The 19,195-nt window shown below is 36.8% G+C and overlaps 1 protein-coding gene across 1 annotated transcript; it reads right to left on the bottom strand.

The window, feature by feature from the left end:
* Positions 1 to 336: 336 nt before the first annotated feature.
* Positions 337 to 12,122, bottom strand: LOC140239731 (uncharacterized). The gene is made up of 8 exons (XM_072319553.1): positions 11,960 to 12,122; positions 10,972 to 11,100; positions 9,984 to 10,052; positions 8,515 to 8,691; positions 7,686 to 7,847; positions 7,290 to 7,374; positions 2,401 to 2,468; positions 337 to 569 (listed from the first exon to the last, which is right to left on the bottom strand). The coding sequence occupies exons 1-8, from the start codon at positions 12,120 to 12,122 to the stop codon at positions 337 to 339; spliced, it is 1,086 nt and encodes a 361-aa protein (XP_072175654.1).
* Between the last annotated feature and the right edge of the window lie 7,073 nt (positions 12,123 to 19,195).

Raw genomic sequence — 19,195 nt, 5'->3', positions numbered from 1 at the left:
TGATACTGCTTTATTTACCAGCCTCTTCGAGTGAAATTGAATTCGTTGTTTCTTTGTTTAGAGAAACCTTCTGTGCTAATTGTTACTTGAGCACGTTATGGACAAATGATGCCGTGTTTTCTACGAGCTGGATAAAGCAAAATATTTCGTTTGTGAGGACTATTGATAATGGGATGACATACTAGAATGCTTTATATGTTGCTTTAAGAAAAACTGCTACTGCTAAAAGTGGCAATATCATCAAAGAATATCATAAACGAATTTCCCTTATACGCACTAAGACAAATGATAAACCATGATTGAACATTACGATTTTTATCCTTAACCTTTTTGACATTACAGAATCTTCTTCTTGCGGTGATAGATCGTCTCATCACAAGTCTGCAGAGCCGACCAGAGAAATTTTAGATATTCCGCGTCTTTTTCAATGACCTCCTCATTATTCGTAGGGGTGTAGTTCTCGAACATCCAGATTTTTCGCTTGCCTGTGGACCCTGATATCTCATGACAAACAGCCTCGGGGTCTTCATAGTCGCTTTTGTGAGTTACCACAATAAGTGGCTCTGTGCCTGTAAAGAAAAAAGGAGAAGAAGTAAAAGTTAAAAAAAAACAACAACAGCAACAACATACAGACTTGAATGCTATTTTCGCATCTGTAACATTAATTGGAGATCCAGCATTTGACCTTTCTAACACAACATAGTGGTATAACCTTAGACTAAATAGCGATAGACCAGAAATAGACTTGTTCTTTACAAAACAAACAAACAAACATAACTGCAGCAATGTAACCATCTATGGGGAGGCACTGGGGGGAGAATACACAGGAAAAGAAATGTTTTCAGAACTGTTTGTTTTAAGGAATGGGTAGCGCCATGATTAATTTTGAAAGCTGCTACCCATTTATAAGAAACATTTTGTTATGAAGATCACAAACGAAAAAGAAAATAAATTTTGTTTAGAAAGTAATGTGTTTGATTCGTTTCAGTAATATCTCTCATGTCATCTTCAAATGATGCGAGGTCAAACCACACTTCCCTTCGTCTTTAGATATCTGTCTCTTTGTATTGGCCTTCGTAATTTTTTTTCTAAAGTGCTCCTACTCAAGCTAAAATTGAGAACTATAACACTATTCAGACTAAAAAAATGCATGTCTCTGTTAAAGAAATCTATCAACGAATTGAATAAATATTTCTGTAACTGAATTAGAAATTACCTTAATCGTTGAATACGTTATGAACAGGAAGAGTCGGCAGTTGAGTAAGCTCTCTTTTTCACTCAAATGTGTTATAATAATTCAATGTGTTCAGCAACAGTTACTGCCATGTACTTTCATCTACCCAACTGAAAAACGAGAAATTATTTCTTGTGCCCTGTAAGCTAAGTCAAGCTAACTAAAGGTAACTTTCACCAATAACGCTATTTGTGATATACCCTTCAATTTCATTTGAACTGTTAACATTACAAAAAAAAGCCTGTTACATATAACTTCCAAGAAAATGTCATGTGTGCTTATTGTTATAATAATAGTTTCTATACCATTTGTCTGTAGGGGGAGGCATGTCTACTTAGTCTTCTGTTTTTTTCTCCGTGTGTGTGTGTGTGTGTGTGTGTTTGTGTGTGTGTGTGTGTACGTGTATCAGTGATTTGCCATGTATAAGTCAAGAGGACTGGTATTCTTTTTAGATCCTAGTGCGGCCGCTCGAAATACTTGCCTCTCTGAACACTGTTGAATGCAAGTATCACCCATGTTTATGTGTAGTAATTTTCAAATAATTCAGCTATAGATTATTCATTTTGATCCGTTGCAGTATTATCATTAACCTCAACCCAAGATTTGTTCTTCTTGTATTTAGTTCAAATCTCATATCGGACATTAGATGTTGAGTCAAGTACTCTCTAAAAAAAATCGAGTGAAAATATTCACTCTTAAAGGAGTGAATACAAAAAAGAGTGAATTTAGAGTGAAATTGGAGTGAATTTCGAGTGAAAATGCTCATTTTCACTCATTTTGGAGTGACCTCAGGGATCACTCGAAGATTTAGGAGTGATCCCTGAGGTCACTCCAAAACGAGTGAAAATGAGCATTTTCACTCAAAATTCACTCCAATTTCACTCTAAATTCACTCTTTTTTTGTATTCACTCCTTTAAAAGTGAATATTTTCACTCGATTTTTTTTTTAGAGAGTATATCGTTTTCATTATTTTATGTTTGGATAAAATGGGTGAAGTGATGCATTTATTTCAAAAATTCAGTCTCTAAAGTTTTATTTTAAGAATGCGCTCGATCAGTGTTTTTGGTGTACAGAATGATGTTTGTAGAGCGTTGAAGAAACTAGAGACGAATATCTCAAAGCTGACTTTATAGACTGATGACACCTAGGAAGTCTGAATACGTACCGAGATGACGCTTCACCATGTTGCAGAATGTTTTAATGAAGTTTTTCCCGTCCTTTTCCGCGTCTGGTCTGAAAGCATTCAGAAATATTTCCAACATCTTTGACATGCAGTTTTCTTTACGTTTGTCGTGTGAAAAACACGACAAGCAACACTTCCCAAGAGTAAAATTAATAAAAAAAAAAAGATGCCATCATTCATTGAATGAAAACAAACACGTAGATTAGATGTCATTAACATGAATGGCTAATATTGGCTATCATGTTTTTCACTGGGAACAGTTTGGTTACTGGTCGAATCAAATAATGAATCCATTGAAAAAACGAAAGACACCGTACACGACCATTGTACTAATTTAAATGATGAACAACAAAAATCACTAGAGTGATATTAAAGAATCTGCAATGAAATACAATACGGTAGCATAGACGCAATTTTGCATTAAAAAAAGACCTGAAACAAAAGAAAAAAGAATACTAAAAGATCCCTAAAATAAATTAGGCCTACTTCGCTTAGCCCTCAATAACGTATGCAACAAACATTCGTGCTCATGTTTTGGTTAAGATTCAAGGATAATTCTATAGCTCCCGCCCCCTCCCCACCTCTCTGTCTCTCTCTATCCTTGATGGGAATAATTTCCAAAGAGGAATTAATGTATTTCTGCAGGGGCGTCACCAGCTTTTTTTCAAGGGGGGGGGGTGCGTTTTGACCCTATATGTAACGAGATTTTTTTTTTTTTTTTTGACAGACATTTGGAATATAGGAAGCTCTCAATCCCTATAAACTTTTACTGTTTTTGAGGGAAACCAAGCGGCGAAAAGGCACCGGCGTAGCTAGGATTTCATCTTGGGGGGCGTTAGTATGCGAGGGAGCGAGGAAGGGGGGGGGAGGGTGTGGAAGTGCCTGTTGTCCCCCCCCCCCCCCGCACGGTGAGAACTTTTTGCATTTTGATGTTGTAAATGGTGCAATTTGATGCAGGCTTTTTGCGTGTTTTTATCGACTTGAAACAGTCCCACTTGTTTAAGGTAGCAGTACATTTTGATGGAATTTGTTGTTGAACAATGTGCCTATAAACTATATCATTTCAATAAACTTATTGTATTGATTCTTACACTGATGTCATGAACGCGACCGAGCCCGATCAAGCGGAGAGAGCGAAGGGGGATTTGATGCATGTTTTGCTTGTTTTATCGACTTCAAACAGTCCCACTTGTTTAAAGTAAAGCAGTATATTTTGATGCAGATTATTATCGAACAATTTGCCTATAAAATAGTTGTATCATCCAAATAAACTTCCTGAAAATCATGAACGCGGCCAAGCAAGAGCGAGAGGAGTGAGCGAGGGGGAGGATGTGGGAGGGAGTGTCCCCCTCCCACGGTGAGCACTTTTTGCATTTTGATGTTGTAAATGGTGCAATTTGATGCAGGTATTTTGCGTGTTTTATCGACTTGAAACAGTCCCACTTGTTTAAGGTATCAGTACATTTTGAAGCCGTAAATTGTTATTGAACAATTTGCCTATATAAATGGTATAATTCAAATAAACTTCTAGTAATAATTCTTACACTGATGTCATGAGCGCGACCGAGCCCGAACAAGCGGAACGAGCAAGGGGGAGGTTGTGGGAGGGGGTTGTCCCCCATAGAAATGGATTATGGAATGACGGTGTGAAACGACAAATTACTGGCAGCAATATCGAATATCAGGAGAATGGCTTAAATGTACATGCGAGCGAGCGGAGCGAGCGAGCTTTAACATTTTGACATTTTACAGTCCCAAACAAAACTGCCGATTGTAGCCATATTTTTCTGCTTTGGAAATTAAGGGGGGGGCGCACCGCGCGCAACTGCTGGCAATTACTGGCAGCAACATCAGGTGAATGGCATAACGATTAAATGCGAGTAAGCGAAGAGAGCGAGCTTGAAAATTTTGACATTTTACAGTCAAAAAACTACCATTTGGAGCTATATTTTATCGCTTTGGAAATAAAGGGGGAGGGCGCACATGGCGCAACTGCCGGCAATTACTGGCAGCAACATCAGGAGAAAGGCATAACAATTAAAGGCGAGCGAGCGGAGCGAGCGTGCTTGAATATTTTGACATTTTACAGTAAAAAAAAAAAAACACACACACACAAAAAAAAAAACTGCCGTTTGTTGCTATATTTTTTTCGCTTTGGAATTTAAGGGAGGCGCATCGGGCGCAACTACTGGCAATTACTGGCTGCAATATCAGGAGAGCGTAACGATTACGAAAATTTTACATTTTCCAGTCCAAAAGCTGCCGTTCTTAGCCATATGTTTTCGTTTTGGAAATCAAGGGAGGGGGCGCACCGGGAGGAACTGCTGGCAATTACTGGCAGCAACAACAGGTGAATGGCATAACGATTAAATGCGAGCGAGCTTGAAAATTTTACATTTTACAGTCCAAAAAATGTTGTTCTTAGCCATATTTTTTCGCTTTGGAAATTAAGGGGGATGGAGCGCATACCACCGGGCGCAACTGCTGGCAATTACTGGCAGCATCATCAGGTGAATTGCATAACGATTCAATGCGAGCGAGCGAAGAGAGTGAGCTTGAAATTTTTGACATTTTACAGTAGAAAAACTGTCGTTTGTAGCTATATTTTTTCGCTTTGGAAATCAAGGGGGGGGCGCACCGGGCGCAACTGCAGACAATTACTGGCAGTAACATCAGGGGAATTGCATAAAGATTAAATGAGAGCGAGCTTGAAAATTTGACATTAAACAGTCCAAAAACTGCCGTTTGAAGCTGTATCTTTTTTGCTTTCGAAATTAAGGGGGGCGCACCGGGCGCAACATATTACTGCTTGCAATTATTGACAGCAATATCAGGAGAATTTAAATGCGAGCGAGCGGAGCGAGCTAGCTTAAAAATTGTGACATTTTACAGTCCCAAAACTGCCGTTTGTAGCTATATATATATTTTTATTTTTTTTGCAGTAAGGGGGGGGGGGGCGCACCGGGTGGAACTGCCGGCAATTACTGGCAGCAACTTCAGGAGAATGGCATTACGACTAAATGCCAACGAGCGGAGCGAGCGAGCTTGAAAATTTTGACACTGTACAGTCCAAAAACTGCCGTTTGTAGCTATCCTTTTAGATTCGACTAGAAATGTGGACTGGTTATACCCCCGCCAAACAACATTTCATAAGCTTTGGTCAAAACAACATTTCATAAGCTTTGGTCAAAAAACTGAGGAAGTAGTTAAATCCGCAAGATCTTTCCTTGATCTTCTGCCATTAATATGCCGTTACCATGGCAACGTACTTTCGGGTACTGTCGAAAAATGCGTCTTGCACATCTACAACCAAAGGCACACATCTGTACCAAGTTTCATGGAAATTGGGCAAAAACTGAGGAAGTAGTTTGCAACACAAAATTTTCCATCATTTTGGCTCATAATATGTGAGCTGTTACCATGGCAACATACTTTTTGTCACTGTCAAGAAATGTGTCATGCTGACCTATATCCTAAGACAAACATTCAATATGAATTCCATGAGAATTGGAAAAACACTGATGAAGCAGTTTTGCCATGAAGCATTTTGCCCTATATTTTACCAATAACATGCCGTTACCATGGCAACGCACTTTTTGCCACTGCGGAAATATGTGTCTTGCACATTAACATATTCAGATGAACATCTGTACCAAATTTCATAAAAATTGATCAAAAACTGTGGGAGGAGTTCGCGACGCAAGATTTGTACCCATTTTTGCCCATAATATGCCGTTACCATGGCAACGTACTTTTGGGTACTGTCAAAAAATACGTCTTGCACATCTACAACCCAAGGCACACATCTGTGCCAAGTTTTAAGGGAATCGGTTGAAAACTGAGGAAGTAGTTCGCGACGCAAGATTTGCAACGGACCGACCGCCCGACCGCCCGACCGCCCGCCCGACCGACCGCCCGACCGACCGCCCGACCGTCCGCTGATTCCTATACCCCCTTCAAACTTCGTTTGGCGGGGGTATAAAAATTAAGAGGGGGCGGTGGGGGGGGGGGGGGGGGAGGGACGCCCGGTGCGCCCCTCCCCCTGATTCGCCACTGGTAGTCAAGGGTGTCGGTTTATGTTCATGACTGGGGGAGGTATGACCAGCGAGGTAGCGTCAAAGTGACCAAGCATGGGAACGATGTCCAAAATCTATCTAAATAGTAAACACTGTATAGAATACACTTGTACTATTGGATATGTATAAAATCAGTGCTGCCAGAACCAGGGGTGTGAATTGTTTTGTGTGTTTGTTTTTTTGTTTTTTTGTTTTTTTGTCCCCGATGCAAAATTTCAAAAAAAGAATAAGTAGATAAAAAATTATTATTATTTTGGGTCCGGCGTTGAGGTCGCTCGCAGACTTAAGTTGTTTCTGTTTTTTTTTTTTTTTTTTTTTTTTTTTTTTTTTTTTTTTTTTTTTTTTCAAAGGGTCTGAAGGGGGGTGCGTTCCCACCCAACGCACCCCCCCCCGTGATGCCCATGTTTCTGTGACTGTGTTTATTATCTTCTCATATTTTTTATTGTAGCAGCCCCCTCTCCCGTCGTTCCCCGGCTCCTGCATGAGAGGTATGTATGAGAACGTTTTACAAGGCAACTGATTTGTAAAATAATGAAGACTTGCGTAACGACCAAAGGGAGAAAGAGATGATTATCATTATCACTTCGAACGTCGTTTTACCAAATAACACTGTTGTTTAAAATACGTTGAACACAAGAATGGAATTACTCTCTAATTTATCGTGAGATAATAAACCTTCATCATTACAAATTATGGTGTTATAATCTAACTACCCCAACGAATGGAATGTGAACTGATAATATAAAGCTGATAACTATACTTCACTGTCTGAGAACGTGAAAATGAATCTCTCACCTTTGATGATAAACAAACACAGCACAATGACATTCTTCTTCCTTTCTTTTGACCCCTGTCTTACTACTTGCACGGAATATTCCCTCTGAAAGTAAGTAAAAAATAAGACGAAATAAAAATGACTATTCATATCGAAATGATGACTATACGTTTCACTGTTAATATTGGTTAGTATAGTAATAGTTATCATATAGGATACACAAAAGGAAGTGAAATTTGAGTGGTTTGTTGTTTCTGGTAGGGCCTATATAATTATTACAGAGTGGACGAGAATGACTGAATTGAAGTGGTAATGATATATTAATATGAACGATACATTATTGCTGAAATAATATCTGTTGAATACAAGTCAGGGAGTGTAACCTTAATTGATTTCATTTAATGTAATATACTTACTACACTCTTCCTTTAGGCGTTCCAAAGTCTTGGAAGAGAAATCTTGTATACCACACGTGTCGATCAAGTCGATTCTCTCTGCTAATATGTGGTGGAAGCGGCGACAGGTCATTCTTCCTCCGTCTTCTCCTACTCCTTCCTTCGTCACGATGGAATATTGTCCTGTCAGTGAACACAAGAACAAAGAAGACCCAATGTTTAGATTTCGTATTTGCAATAGACTTCTTGCTTTTTTTTTTTGTCCGTCCATTTAAATGGGAGTTAAGATATAGCAATGCATATTGTCACGGATACAGAACATTAATTATCTGTATCTACCTTTTCTTAGAAGGAGACTGCCCCTAGAATATTATTCATTGAGGCAAACTCATTGCCATCTTACTGTACTTTGGGTTTGCTACACCAAGTGTGAAAATAATCAAGATGAACGAACAAGGAGTAGATATTTCTGTGCAACGATCATATTATTGTAAGGGTATTCAATGTCATTGTCATGGTCTCTAATGTAGTGTCATTGTCACGACCATCAGTTCTTATACTTCTTCCGATGTATAATGCATACATTCACATATTATTCACTCGCACATGCATAACATTACATTGCGGGTATATAAATGATTTGTGAATTAACTTCATACTGTTCACTTTCGAAAAGCAAACAAGTAGCTGATATAAACCCAAAGTACTTTGACTATGTGGGTGTCAGAATTCCAATATAGTATGGTATTTCTAACTGTTTGTTACAGTAAGGGATATATGAAAATGAAAGCTTAGCACTCTCTGAAGTGCTGATAAATTTACATAAACAACAAGAAACAAAATCTCTCACCATTTAGGGCAAAGTTGAGCGAGTTGATAAGACATGATTTGCCAGCAGCAATTTCACCGAAGAAACTGATGTTCACCTTGGACGGGTTTTCAAAATCCTTTTCATAACGTGCCCTTCCAGGTTTGTAATCCTTGATTTTCTGTCGAAGCTCGTCTCGCTGATTCCGTGAATCAATCACTGCGTATAAAAAAGAAAAAAAGTTTTACAATGAATATTCAGATGCTATAATCATGGTAACGATATGAAGCCGTAACAGATAAAACGAGGGAGAGTCTGTCTTTTTTTTTTTTTAAATTGCGGGGGATACTATTGAGACTCACTTTGGCTCCAATAGCTTTTCATTTTGTTTTATCTTTTCCTTGATCAGGGTTGCGTTTCCAACAGACAAACAAAGACAATCATGGATGAAAGAGTACCTATTATTCCGTCAAAATGTTTAACTAACAAATTTTAATTAGTAATTGATTCACTCGTGTAAATATTCGACACTCTAATCTGTAGATTGCATGAATGGGATTTCAATAGCACCAGCGGAGATATTGCTAATTCTATTAACATGATAATACTAAATGATAAGAATGATTTCTTATGGTTAAAGAAAGACGCGTGCATTGCAACTAAATTCGACAACATCATGCTATAATTTATAAAATGATAATGAAAATATTATAAAAAAAAAATCGAAAGCCGGCACACGTGTAATCCCTTAAAATCAGTTTACAGAAGAAGAAAAAACATAAACAAGTTTTTTTTTCATTCTTGTATTTACATAGAGTTGCCTACAATAGAGTAAGAGACACAAGCCGTAGTTAACAACTACAGGTGTCATCAGAGGGTATAATAATGATTTTTTGCTTAATTAATAAACAACAGAGTTGTCTCTGACCTGAGGCATTTCCGTTTGCACTCTTGATCAAAATAAACAAATAAGAAAGGTTTGATTTACATTGATAGCCCAACTTGAATATTAGGCAAACAATATACACAACTTTAAAATCAATTTGACTTTATAAGTGATTAGTTATAGGTCGTCCAAATTTTAATAGAAAGTTTCAAAAAACCTTTAAAGATGAAACAACAAAAACAACAACAACAACAGGAAAAATTAGATTCGGTCAAAGTCATGCCGCGGAATACTTTAACTCGTAAATCAATTATCTATACGCCTCTTAAAGAAAATGTAATTTGTCTGCTTTATCTAAAGAAAATCTTTACATATCAGAATAGACCATCTCTCTCCTCGGAGAAACAAATACACAAACATGTTCCTTAAATTTTCCTGGCTCTTATAGACACCAATCATTCTTTTCTTGATTGATTGTAGAACAACAAATGCAGACAAAAATGTGTACAGATGATGCACAAAAGAATTGGTTATTTTGATATTGGCTACTGACTAATCAACCCCTCCCCATTTTTCTACCAAATTCAATCTGGACAAAGTGTGCATACACCAAGGATTTTCATACTCGATTCCATTTCCTCATCAGTTGGCTCTCCTTCCTGTGGTCTCCTCCAGCAGGGATTCCACTCACATCCTGTGAGATATTACATAATGAACAAAGTTAATGTTTATAAATATGAATGTGTAACATACTTTCTAAATGGGTAACTTGGTTTTCCATGAAGACGTACACGCTCATCGACAAAATTAATGTCTGCTCCAGTCGAGCTTTTTCGGCATTCTGTGAGGTCCTTCTTCTATACTGAGATCAATGATTGAGCTGTACACAATTCGTTACGATGATTCGTGAATACATCATGGCAATCTTTCCTAACCAAGGTTCGTGTATACCATACAGATTCGAAATATTTCTTGTAAGAAATATCAGCATTCTTATGTTTTCATAAAGGGTTAATTTCGAATCAGTTTAGGTCAGTATATTAGAAAATGTTCAGATTGCTATGAAATGTAAATCAATCTAATATAATAATTCAGCGACAATAAAATCCAGAAATGTATAGGTTGCTATATGTCTGACATTTTAAAGACTAGAAACTGCTAAATATCACTACACCATTGAATGTTTCAGAAATGATAAGAAAAGGGATGTTGGTGGTCAACTTGAATCATTTTCATCAATGCCTTTTCTTTTTTGATCGACCCTGTTCAAACAAAAACAAAAAACCCGAAAAGCCTCATAATAATCGCTATGACAAATTGAAGAGTTTGTTCGCAAATACCGATAAGTCCATTTTTGAAGATTTTGAAGTACGGTCTCTGTCATAAAGTACAAAATAATACCTTTTAAATGATATATTGGTCACTACATATAAAGGTACATTTTTGAAGTTATGGTCAAAAGAAGCAAAAATTGTCTTATTAATCTTTTTATTTTTCTTGACCTTTAATCGCAAATATAATAGTCCAGAAACGTCTGTGGCAATAGGCGTCAAGCGTGCCTGCCAATCAGCTAACAAACTAAACAAAATAAGGAACAGATGTTTGGGGAATACCTTTTCGCGGTAGGTAGTCTGGATGATACTTTTGAAGAATCTTTCCAACAAGGAAGAACAGCGTGACTAAGGCAACAGTAACACAGATGACTAGTCCAATAATGAGACCTAAGCTGTTATATTCCCCTGCTGTTTGATACAAAAACAACTGAAAGGCGTTAATCATCAAGAATCACATCTAAATGAGAATTGAACACGTAGTTATGATCTGCTTTGTGTTGTGCACAAGAGCTCAAAAATAGACCACAATAAACATATATTTTTTACATATTGTACGGAGAAAACACTATGAATACTTTTCAAGATTTGCTGCTTTTATTTGTAACTGAATTGTCAAGAAGATTGTTCACGTATGGCATGACGCTTCGACATTTGCGAGAGTTTTCCAGTGGAAAAAAAAAAAACAGCTTGTCACTGAAATGATTGGAACATTTAAAGAAACTTACTTTTGTTTTTGCTCTTTGAGGCTCATAGGAATTTAGAAGTGGTGATTTTGTTCTACTTCCATCAGAGAGAGAGAGAGAGAAAGAGAGATAGACAGACAGATGGGGGGGGGGGGTAGGGTAAGGATTGACATCTTATTTCGGTGTTAATTTCTGAAGAAAAATTAGGTGCATATTTCTCACAAAATTAAATGCCCTATAGGCCGAGAACAGGGAGATGTAAAAATGTATCTCTTGTGTGCTCTTATCAAAGTAAGACACTGTGTTCGTAATGTCCATCCCAGATGTAGAGAACTACAGATGTTATAATAAACAAGACAATTCCAAAATAAAGGGGATTTGTTCTTCCTATAAATATTCACGTAGCTCCAAACGTCATGATAAAAAAAAAAAATACTTACTGCTAACTGTCAGAAAAGTGGAATTTGAAAAAACCTCGAAATTCCTCAGTACAATCTGGCAGTGGTAGCGACCTTCATCTGCCGTTTGCAAATCAGTGATGACGAGACTAAAATTCCCGTCCATATCGAACCTCTCCTCCTTACTTATAAAGTTCCCATTGAAAAATGAAGCTTTTCGCGTTGTTAGCTCCTGATGCGTGCTGTTTTCTTTGGCCCAGATCGCAACGAGTGGCTCCTCCTCGAAGTAGCATGGCAATCTGATGTCTGCCCCTTCCCATAATTGAAACGTGGGGACAGTGTCAACCATAGACGCTACGCAACAAGAAAGAGAAGAACGTAATTCGTTATTTCATGCACTGATAGCTGGTACACGATAAAGCTGCTGTTAGCATCAGACCTATAGGATCAAGTATGCAAGAAACTCGTATGTGTACATCCAGCTTACCTCCCCCTCCCCCCCCCCCAAAAAAAAAAAAAAAAATAATAATCAACAACAAAGCTGTATTCTCCTTTGCTTTAATTCTTGGAATAATTCGGGCTGGTTCACTATCATTTCGAATAGCTGCTTTACCTATCAATACGAAGAGGTTTTGGCAGCCCATATGAATTGCACTCTTGGATTCAGCGATGGGTTTGTTTTGACACATTAACACAATTTAAAACAAAGAGACAAACAGAATATCCCAAGTTACGAGGACTAAAAGAACAAACAAACAAGCAAGCAAACTATAGTCCAATGCTACATGCGAAACTTGCCATTACCATACGCCTATTAATACCCTTTATATAGTTAATAGAAACAAAAAGCAGATGTAAAATGTACAATGATTATGTTAACCTAGCATTATCCATTTGTGGGCTCAACTACCTTTTACACCAGTCTGGGAACTGAAATGTAGTTGCACAAGTACTCGATTGTTGCAACGTATTATTAAAGTACATTCCCATAGACGTACGAAAGTATAGGCCTACTTGTCAAATGTACTAGCCCATTCTTATCATTCAGTTGTATATTTTATTCTTTATCATGCAAAGTTCACCTTGTTTCTTCCAATACAGTTTTACGTGCGTTTTTACAATCAACAATACGTGAACAACCATTGTTATGCTCTCTTGCTGTAAAGTTCCCGCCTGCTCTAAATGTTTTTTTTTTTTTTTCTCCTTCACGACGTGCTGGATCAAAGTGCGTTTGGGATTCCACACTGCCTCAGTGCTGACCTTTCTAACCCCAATGTTTGCTTCTGCGCCTTTTTTTGAACGGCATATCATAATTGCCTCCAGACAGAAACAAACAAACAAAAAATGCTATACTACGTCACGTGATGTTTGCTCTTTGTCTCTCTAAATGTACGAAGCTGACAGATTTTCTACATCGTGAAAATAACTTTAACTACATTTTTCAAGTACTTACAATTTTCATCTGTAAAAGCTTGGTGGCTGTCAAGACTCAAATTATGTTACTAGACTAGTATATATGATTTCATCAGTGTCGTCGGACCTCGTTGCATTACTTAACACCTCGCTTCCAAACCTCCATGTACACAAATGCATTGATCAATTGAATGTCTTCGCAATCAAAGCCCTGAATGATTATTACTGCAAAAGAAATAATTATGGAAATGATGGATACAAAATATTACGTGTCTATTCTGGTAAAAACTCCTTATACACTTAACATTTTAAGAGTGGTGTAAGACATTTCACTTAATTTATTTGGGTCTCAAAGAAGTAGGGTTGAATATTGAAATATTCATTATGTAAATACTTAAATGGCTATATGATTTACAAATGTTGCTCATATCTTCAAGTTCTATCCTCAATCATCCCCCTAAGAAATGCAAAAAAGAAACCACAAATTATGATCTAAATCCGAAGAAATAAACTCTTATTGTGGCATTCAGGTATAGGTGATATAAACCCTTCACAAGTTAAAATATAAGATTATTAGCAGTGTTACAAAGTCGTACATACGGAACTGGAGATACCGTTGGTGCTTTTTTAACCTATCATTCCATTCGCCCAATGATTTCTTTTTTTTTTTTTACGTTTCCTACTATTCACTTTTTATTTTTTATTCCCACATTTGCGAATACAGCTCAATCCACCTTTTTTTTTTCAATCGATAGTAAATGTATACATGTATATCGTTTCCACTCGACTCTAGAATACACTTCAACATTTCATTATTATCAAAGTACGTTTCTATACAAATAACGGAAGCTGCTTTAAACATTAAACGTATTATGTACTGTATTGCAGTAGGGAAGACCTGTCTGATTTCTAATTAAATCATAAAAATATTCCCCAAATTACTTCATATCTACAAACAAAATGAACTGATTGAAACTTATATATTATCATTACAAATACATTTTGGTTGTGATTACTCACACAACATTGATAAGAATTAGATCATATGTGACCGTACATTACAAAACGAACAAAAAGTCGCACCCCTTTATTTTACGTGAGCACTCAAAAAAGGTGACACGGGTCACCCACGTCAATATTAAGTTTTTCATATTATCTGAAAGGGCTACCCTTCTTCTACATTATTCTTAAGTTTGGGGTTATAAAATCAAAGCAAAAGTGCATTTTCAGCATTTCTCCTACAACCATTAATTTTTTTGTAGAGTAGTGATATCAGGTATAGCTTCATAGCCACTTACACACTCTTCACTTTCAAGTCTGATAACTTTTGCAGTGATAAGCTACTGGTTTGAAAATTGGCAGTATCAATGGACAAAATGTGTTGATAGAGCATGCCTAGTTTCAACTTAATGTGATAGTCCCTTCATTGTTGTCGCTCCAGTAGTTTGCATTGTTGTTGTTTTTTTGTCCCATTCATCAAATAGCTAGCACGGCTTGGTAAAGATTTAACGCTTGAATAGACAGTTAGCCCCGGTACTTTCGAACCTCTTTTCTCCTTTCACACATTTCCAGAGTGTATGCTTTCTTTCCAATATTTAGATAGGTTGGGATATTTCATTTCAATTGAGCTATACATCATTTTAAAGCTCAGAGTCTGCTCTTTCAGAATCTGCCCTTAATCAAAAATCCATGTCTGGCGACTTTTTGTTTGTTTTGTGGTGCAGGATCACATATATACTTCTCCGTCTAATGCTTAGAAACATTCCTGTTTATTTCCTATACTTTTTTTTTCTTCACAGTTTGTTTCCAATTCATTATGAGAGACAGAATGTAACGATCGCTTATTTATATACTCGGGCCAAAATCAGAACTGGTACAAGTGTGGTACAGCCCATAGGATATTCTTTGAATACTGCACTCAGTACGTCGCTAATTCATTACAATATCATCATTAGAAGTAGATGCATCAGTTCAGTGAGAATTTAGTTCTGACAATTAAAGGAACAAATTCCATAATCAAATGCATATAAAAAGTAATGCAAACCCACGATGTTGTTACATTTGTCTCTTATTTTTCTTCAAAGAGTTTGTTTTTAAATCACTCAAGTAATAATTTTCACCATTAAAGGGGCCCTGAAATCCAAATGCATGTTTATCTGTGTTGATTTATAATACCTTCAATATCACTTTTGCGGTGAAACGAATATCTAGAAACATTCCATAATTATAAGTGACCCTGCACCATAAAACAAACAAAATGTCGCCAGACATGAATTTTTAATTAAGATCATATTCTAAAAGAGCAGACTTTAAGCTTTAAAATGATGTATAACTCAAATCAAATGGACTCTCCTAACCTATCTAAATATTGGAAAGAAAGCACAAACTCAGGAAAAGTGTGAACTGAGAAAAGACGCTCTGAAGTACAGTGTCTATTCAAACGCTTAATCTTTACCAAACCGTGCTGGCTGTGCGATGAATGGGACAAAAAAGAAGTAAACCACCCGAGTAACAACAACGCTGAGATTATCAAATTAAACTGAAATTAGGCATGCTTCATTAACACATCCTGTCCATAATTAATGCCAACTTTCAAAGCAGTAGCACTATCCTTTCAAAAGTTATTAGAGTTGAAAGTGAAGAGTGTGTACAAGGTTTTTCAGAAATTGAAAAGGGACTGTAAAGACACCCTTAATCACACTATTCTGCCAAAAATGTTCGAGATAAACTGCTAAAAAAACACACTTTCCCGCCCGTTTTATGAATCCAAATTTTAGCATAATGTAGAAAAGACTTGCTCTTTCAGAAAATATGAAAAAGTCAAGATCGGCTAGGTTGACCCATTTCACTTATTTCCAGTCCTCACACAAAATCAGTGTGTGCGACTTTTTGTTCGTTTTGTGATGCACGGTCACATATTTTTAATGATTTTTTCTTTTATTTTTCTTCAGATTACATGGGAAAGCCCACAAAAAAATCCTTCCAAACCAATCAATATTCATATTCTTGAGATAAAATCATCTGTCAATCATTGCTAAAGTGCTGAAATGTTTAACAAAAGACATTGGAATGCACCTTCCCCTCGACTCAGCATAACTTGTATGTTTCTGTCATATTAATGTGACTAACCAAAGACATAGCGAGGGAGCATCACTATGATTTTTTTTTTTTCTGATAACAGTGAACGCTTCTTGTTGTTATTCGAAAGGACTCCTTTGGGTATTACCATTTGTTATGTAAGATTACATACTGGACAATGGCTCTTCTATCTGGCTAAAACATTTATAAGCAAGAGATGGCTCATTGCATATAATTCAATGGAGATATAACAAATATGTGCTGACTTACATTTGTGACCCTGCATCAAAAAACCAACAAAAAGTCGCCAGACATGAGTTTTTAGTTAAGGGCGGATTCTGAATGAGCAGACTCTAAGCTTTAAAATGATGTATAACTCAATTCAAATGGACTCCCCTAATCTGCCTAGATACAGGAAAGAAAGCACACACTCTGGAAAATTGTGAACTGAGAAAAGTGGCTCCGAAGTACAGGGTCTATTTAAACGCTTTAACTTTCACCAAGCCGCGCTAGCTGTGCGATGAAAGGGACAAAACATATGATGTTAACCACGTGAAGAGCAATAATGAAAGGATTATCAAATTAAGCTGAAATTGAGCATGTTGTATTAACACATTCTGTCCATGATTAATGCCAACTTTCAAAGCAGCAGAGTTATCCTTTCAAAAATTATTAGAATTGAAAATGAAGAGTGTGTAAAGGATTTCAAGAAATGAAAAGGGGACTCTTAAAGACATACCTGACCATTCCATTCTAGAAAAAAAAAAGGAGTTGTAGAAAAACTGCTGAAAACACATATTCCCATGCATGTTATGATCCCAAACTATAACAATGATGTAGAAGAAGGGTAGCTCTTTCAGAAAATATGAAAAACTGAAGATTGACTCTGTTGACCCATTTCCCCTTTTTTGAGCCCTTGTGAAATCAACGGGTGCGATGTTTGGTTTGTTTTGTGGTGCACGGTCACATTTTAATACATTCTGAATTATTTTTGATTACTAAGTCTCCACAATTAAAGGCTCATAACAACAAATACTGGGTACACAAGTCATGCATGTCAATAATCATTCACATGTACTGTATTGATCTATGCCGTTACCAAGTGAGCGGCAAGTAATCTACAGAGGCCCAGACTGCTCTTCGTATACATTCATTCTTGTTGAATGTGTTAAATGGAGAGTAACAGTGGAAACGCGTAGTGCAAAATGTATCAAAAATACGTACACTTACCTTTTGCCACGAAGATCACAAAAGCAGTTACCAGTAGAAGAAGTCTAGTGCAGGTTTTCATAAGTGAAAACATTTTGTTGCAACTGTCAAAACATTTATAGGGCCTACCACAGAAGTGATAAGTAGATCATATCTTCGCATATTATAACAGGAACAAATGCACTGCAGACCTTCTCATCTAATATCCACACAGCCGGTCTTCCTGAATCCTCATACGCACCCAGCCTTGTACATATGTGGGCATGGCAGCATGCACTTATGTTCTCAACCAGACGTCATGTGATCACGCCACAAACATTGATGACGTTCATGTTGGCGGGTTATGGGGAATCCCAAGAGGTGAGAAGGATCGATAGTTCCGTATGTACTATATGTACTCCGAAATGATATTCTGTGTAGTGATGGAATGAAGTGATCTCAGCGCGATCTTCACAACGATGTTGAAACCCGAGTATTGTGTGAATGGTTTTTATATCAAGAGCCTCATTTTACTTCGTCATAATTACATTCTTAAAGCGATGAACGTAGTTTGTTACCTTTGTTGTTGGTATTTTTTTTTCATATAACATAATTAATTATAGGTCTACGCATAACGTCAACACGCCAACATCCAGCTACTGGCAACCTCGTCTATGTGGTTTCATACTACCAAATTGTGAGCATGGAGACATGCCATTTTCTTTTCATAGGGAAAAGCGTTAAGTGCATCTGCACAGCTGAGTTCATTTTGTTTTCAGAAGAACAAACTTTATTTCACCTCTGGCATGACAAACAATATCTATATATTTTCCTGATTGACTGAACCACTCAATTTCTGATGCAGGCCTACAAACTACAAGCCTACAGAAATTACTATCTAACTGTCCATAATACCTTTCATACATTTAAAGAATGCTTGTAGATGATTTTTTGACTTTTGCAATTGAACATCAGAAATAGCTTTACAAGGAACAGAGTTAAAGAGTTTATATAGTTATTGGGATTTTGAATAGGTACATAGTTCTTAAGAAGAAAAAAAGCAACAAATCAAGATGAAAAATTAAGGAATATGACACAACATGCACCTTCATTTGAGAATACATGATTGGATGATCAAGGCAGCAGAACAAAAGAAGAAAGTGTGCATGAACACTAGACAGGTAAACATGTTGAAAGCAAGTGGTATTTTAATTGAACATTACATTTTTACGTCGTAATAACATGTGATTCGACTATGTCATCATCTGTGTTCCCTGTAATATGTTAGGGTTACCTTGGTCGACATGGTTGAACTGCCCAAGACCACAATATATTCCACAAATCTATACCATGCATTGCACTGTATATCTTTGTACTGCATGATGTGAAAATGACATACATTGTCCATGAAGAATGTCTATTTGTTAAAAACTGGCCGAAAGTCACTGGCATGAAATCAATCTTAAGTGAATGTAATAAATCAAAAATTTTCTTTTCCTCAGCTTTTCAATGGGTTGAACACATCTAATCTTGATGAGTTGCTTCAGAACTTACACAAGAGAGACTAATTTCAAAATTTCAGCTCGATAGAGATTATTCTGGTTGTTTGTTTATTTGTTAAAATGTATTCTGCTTATCAATTCAAACAAATACACTTCGTTGTAAAGAGTATAAAACATAACTAGATTACAAAGGAACAAAGAAAATCACAATACCAAGAGATAATATTCCATCTTTATTATA

The sequence above is a fragment of the Diadema setosum genome, chromosome 16, assembly GCF_964275005.1.
Source record: "Diadema setosum chromosome 16, eeDiaSeto1, whole genome shotgun sequence".
Taxonomy (NCBI): domain Eukaryota; kingdom Metazoa; phylum Echinodermata; class Echinoidea; order Diadematoida; family Diadematidae; genus Diadema; species Diadema setosum.
This window is presented reverse-complemented; position numbering and strand designations above follow the sequence as displayed.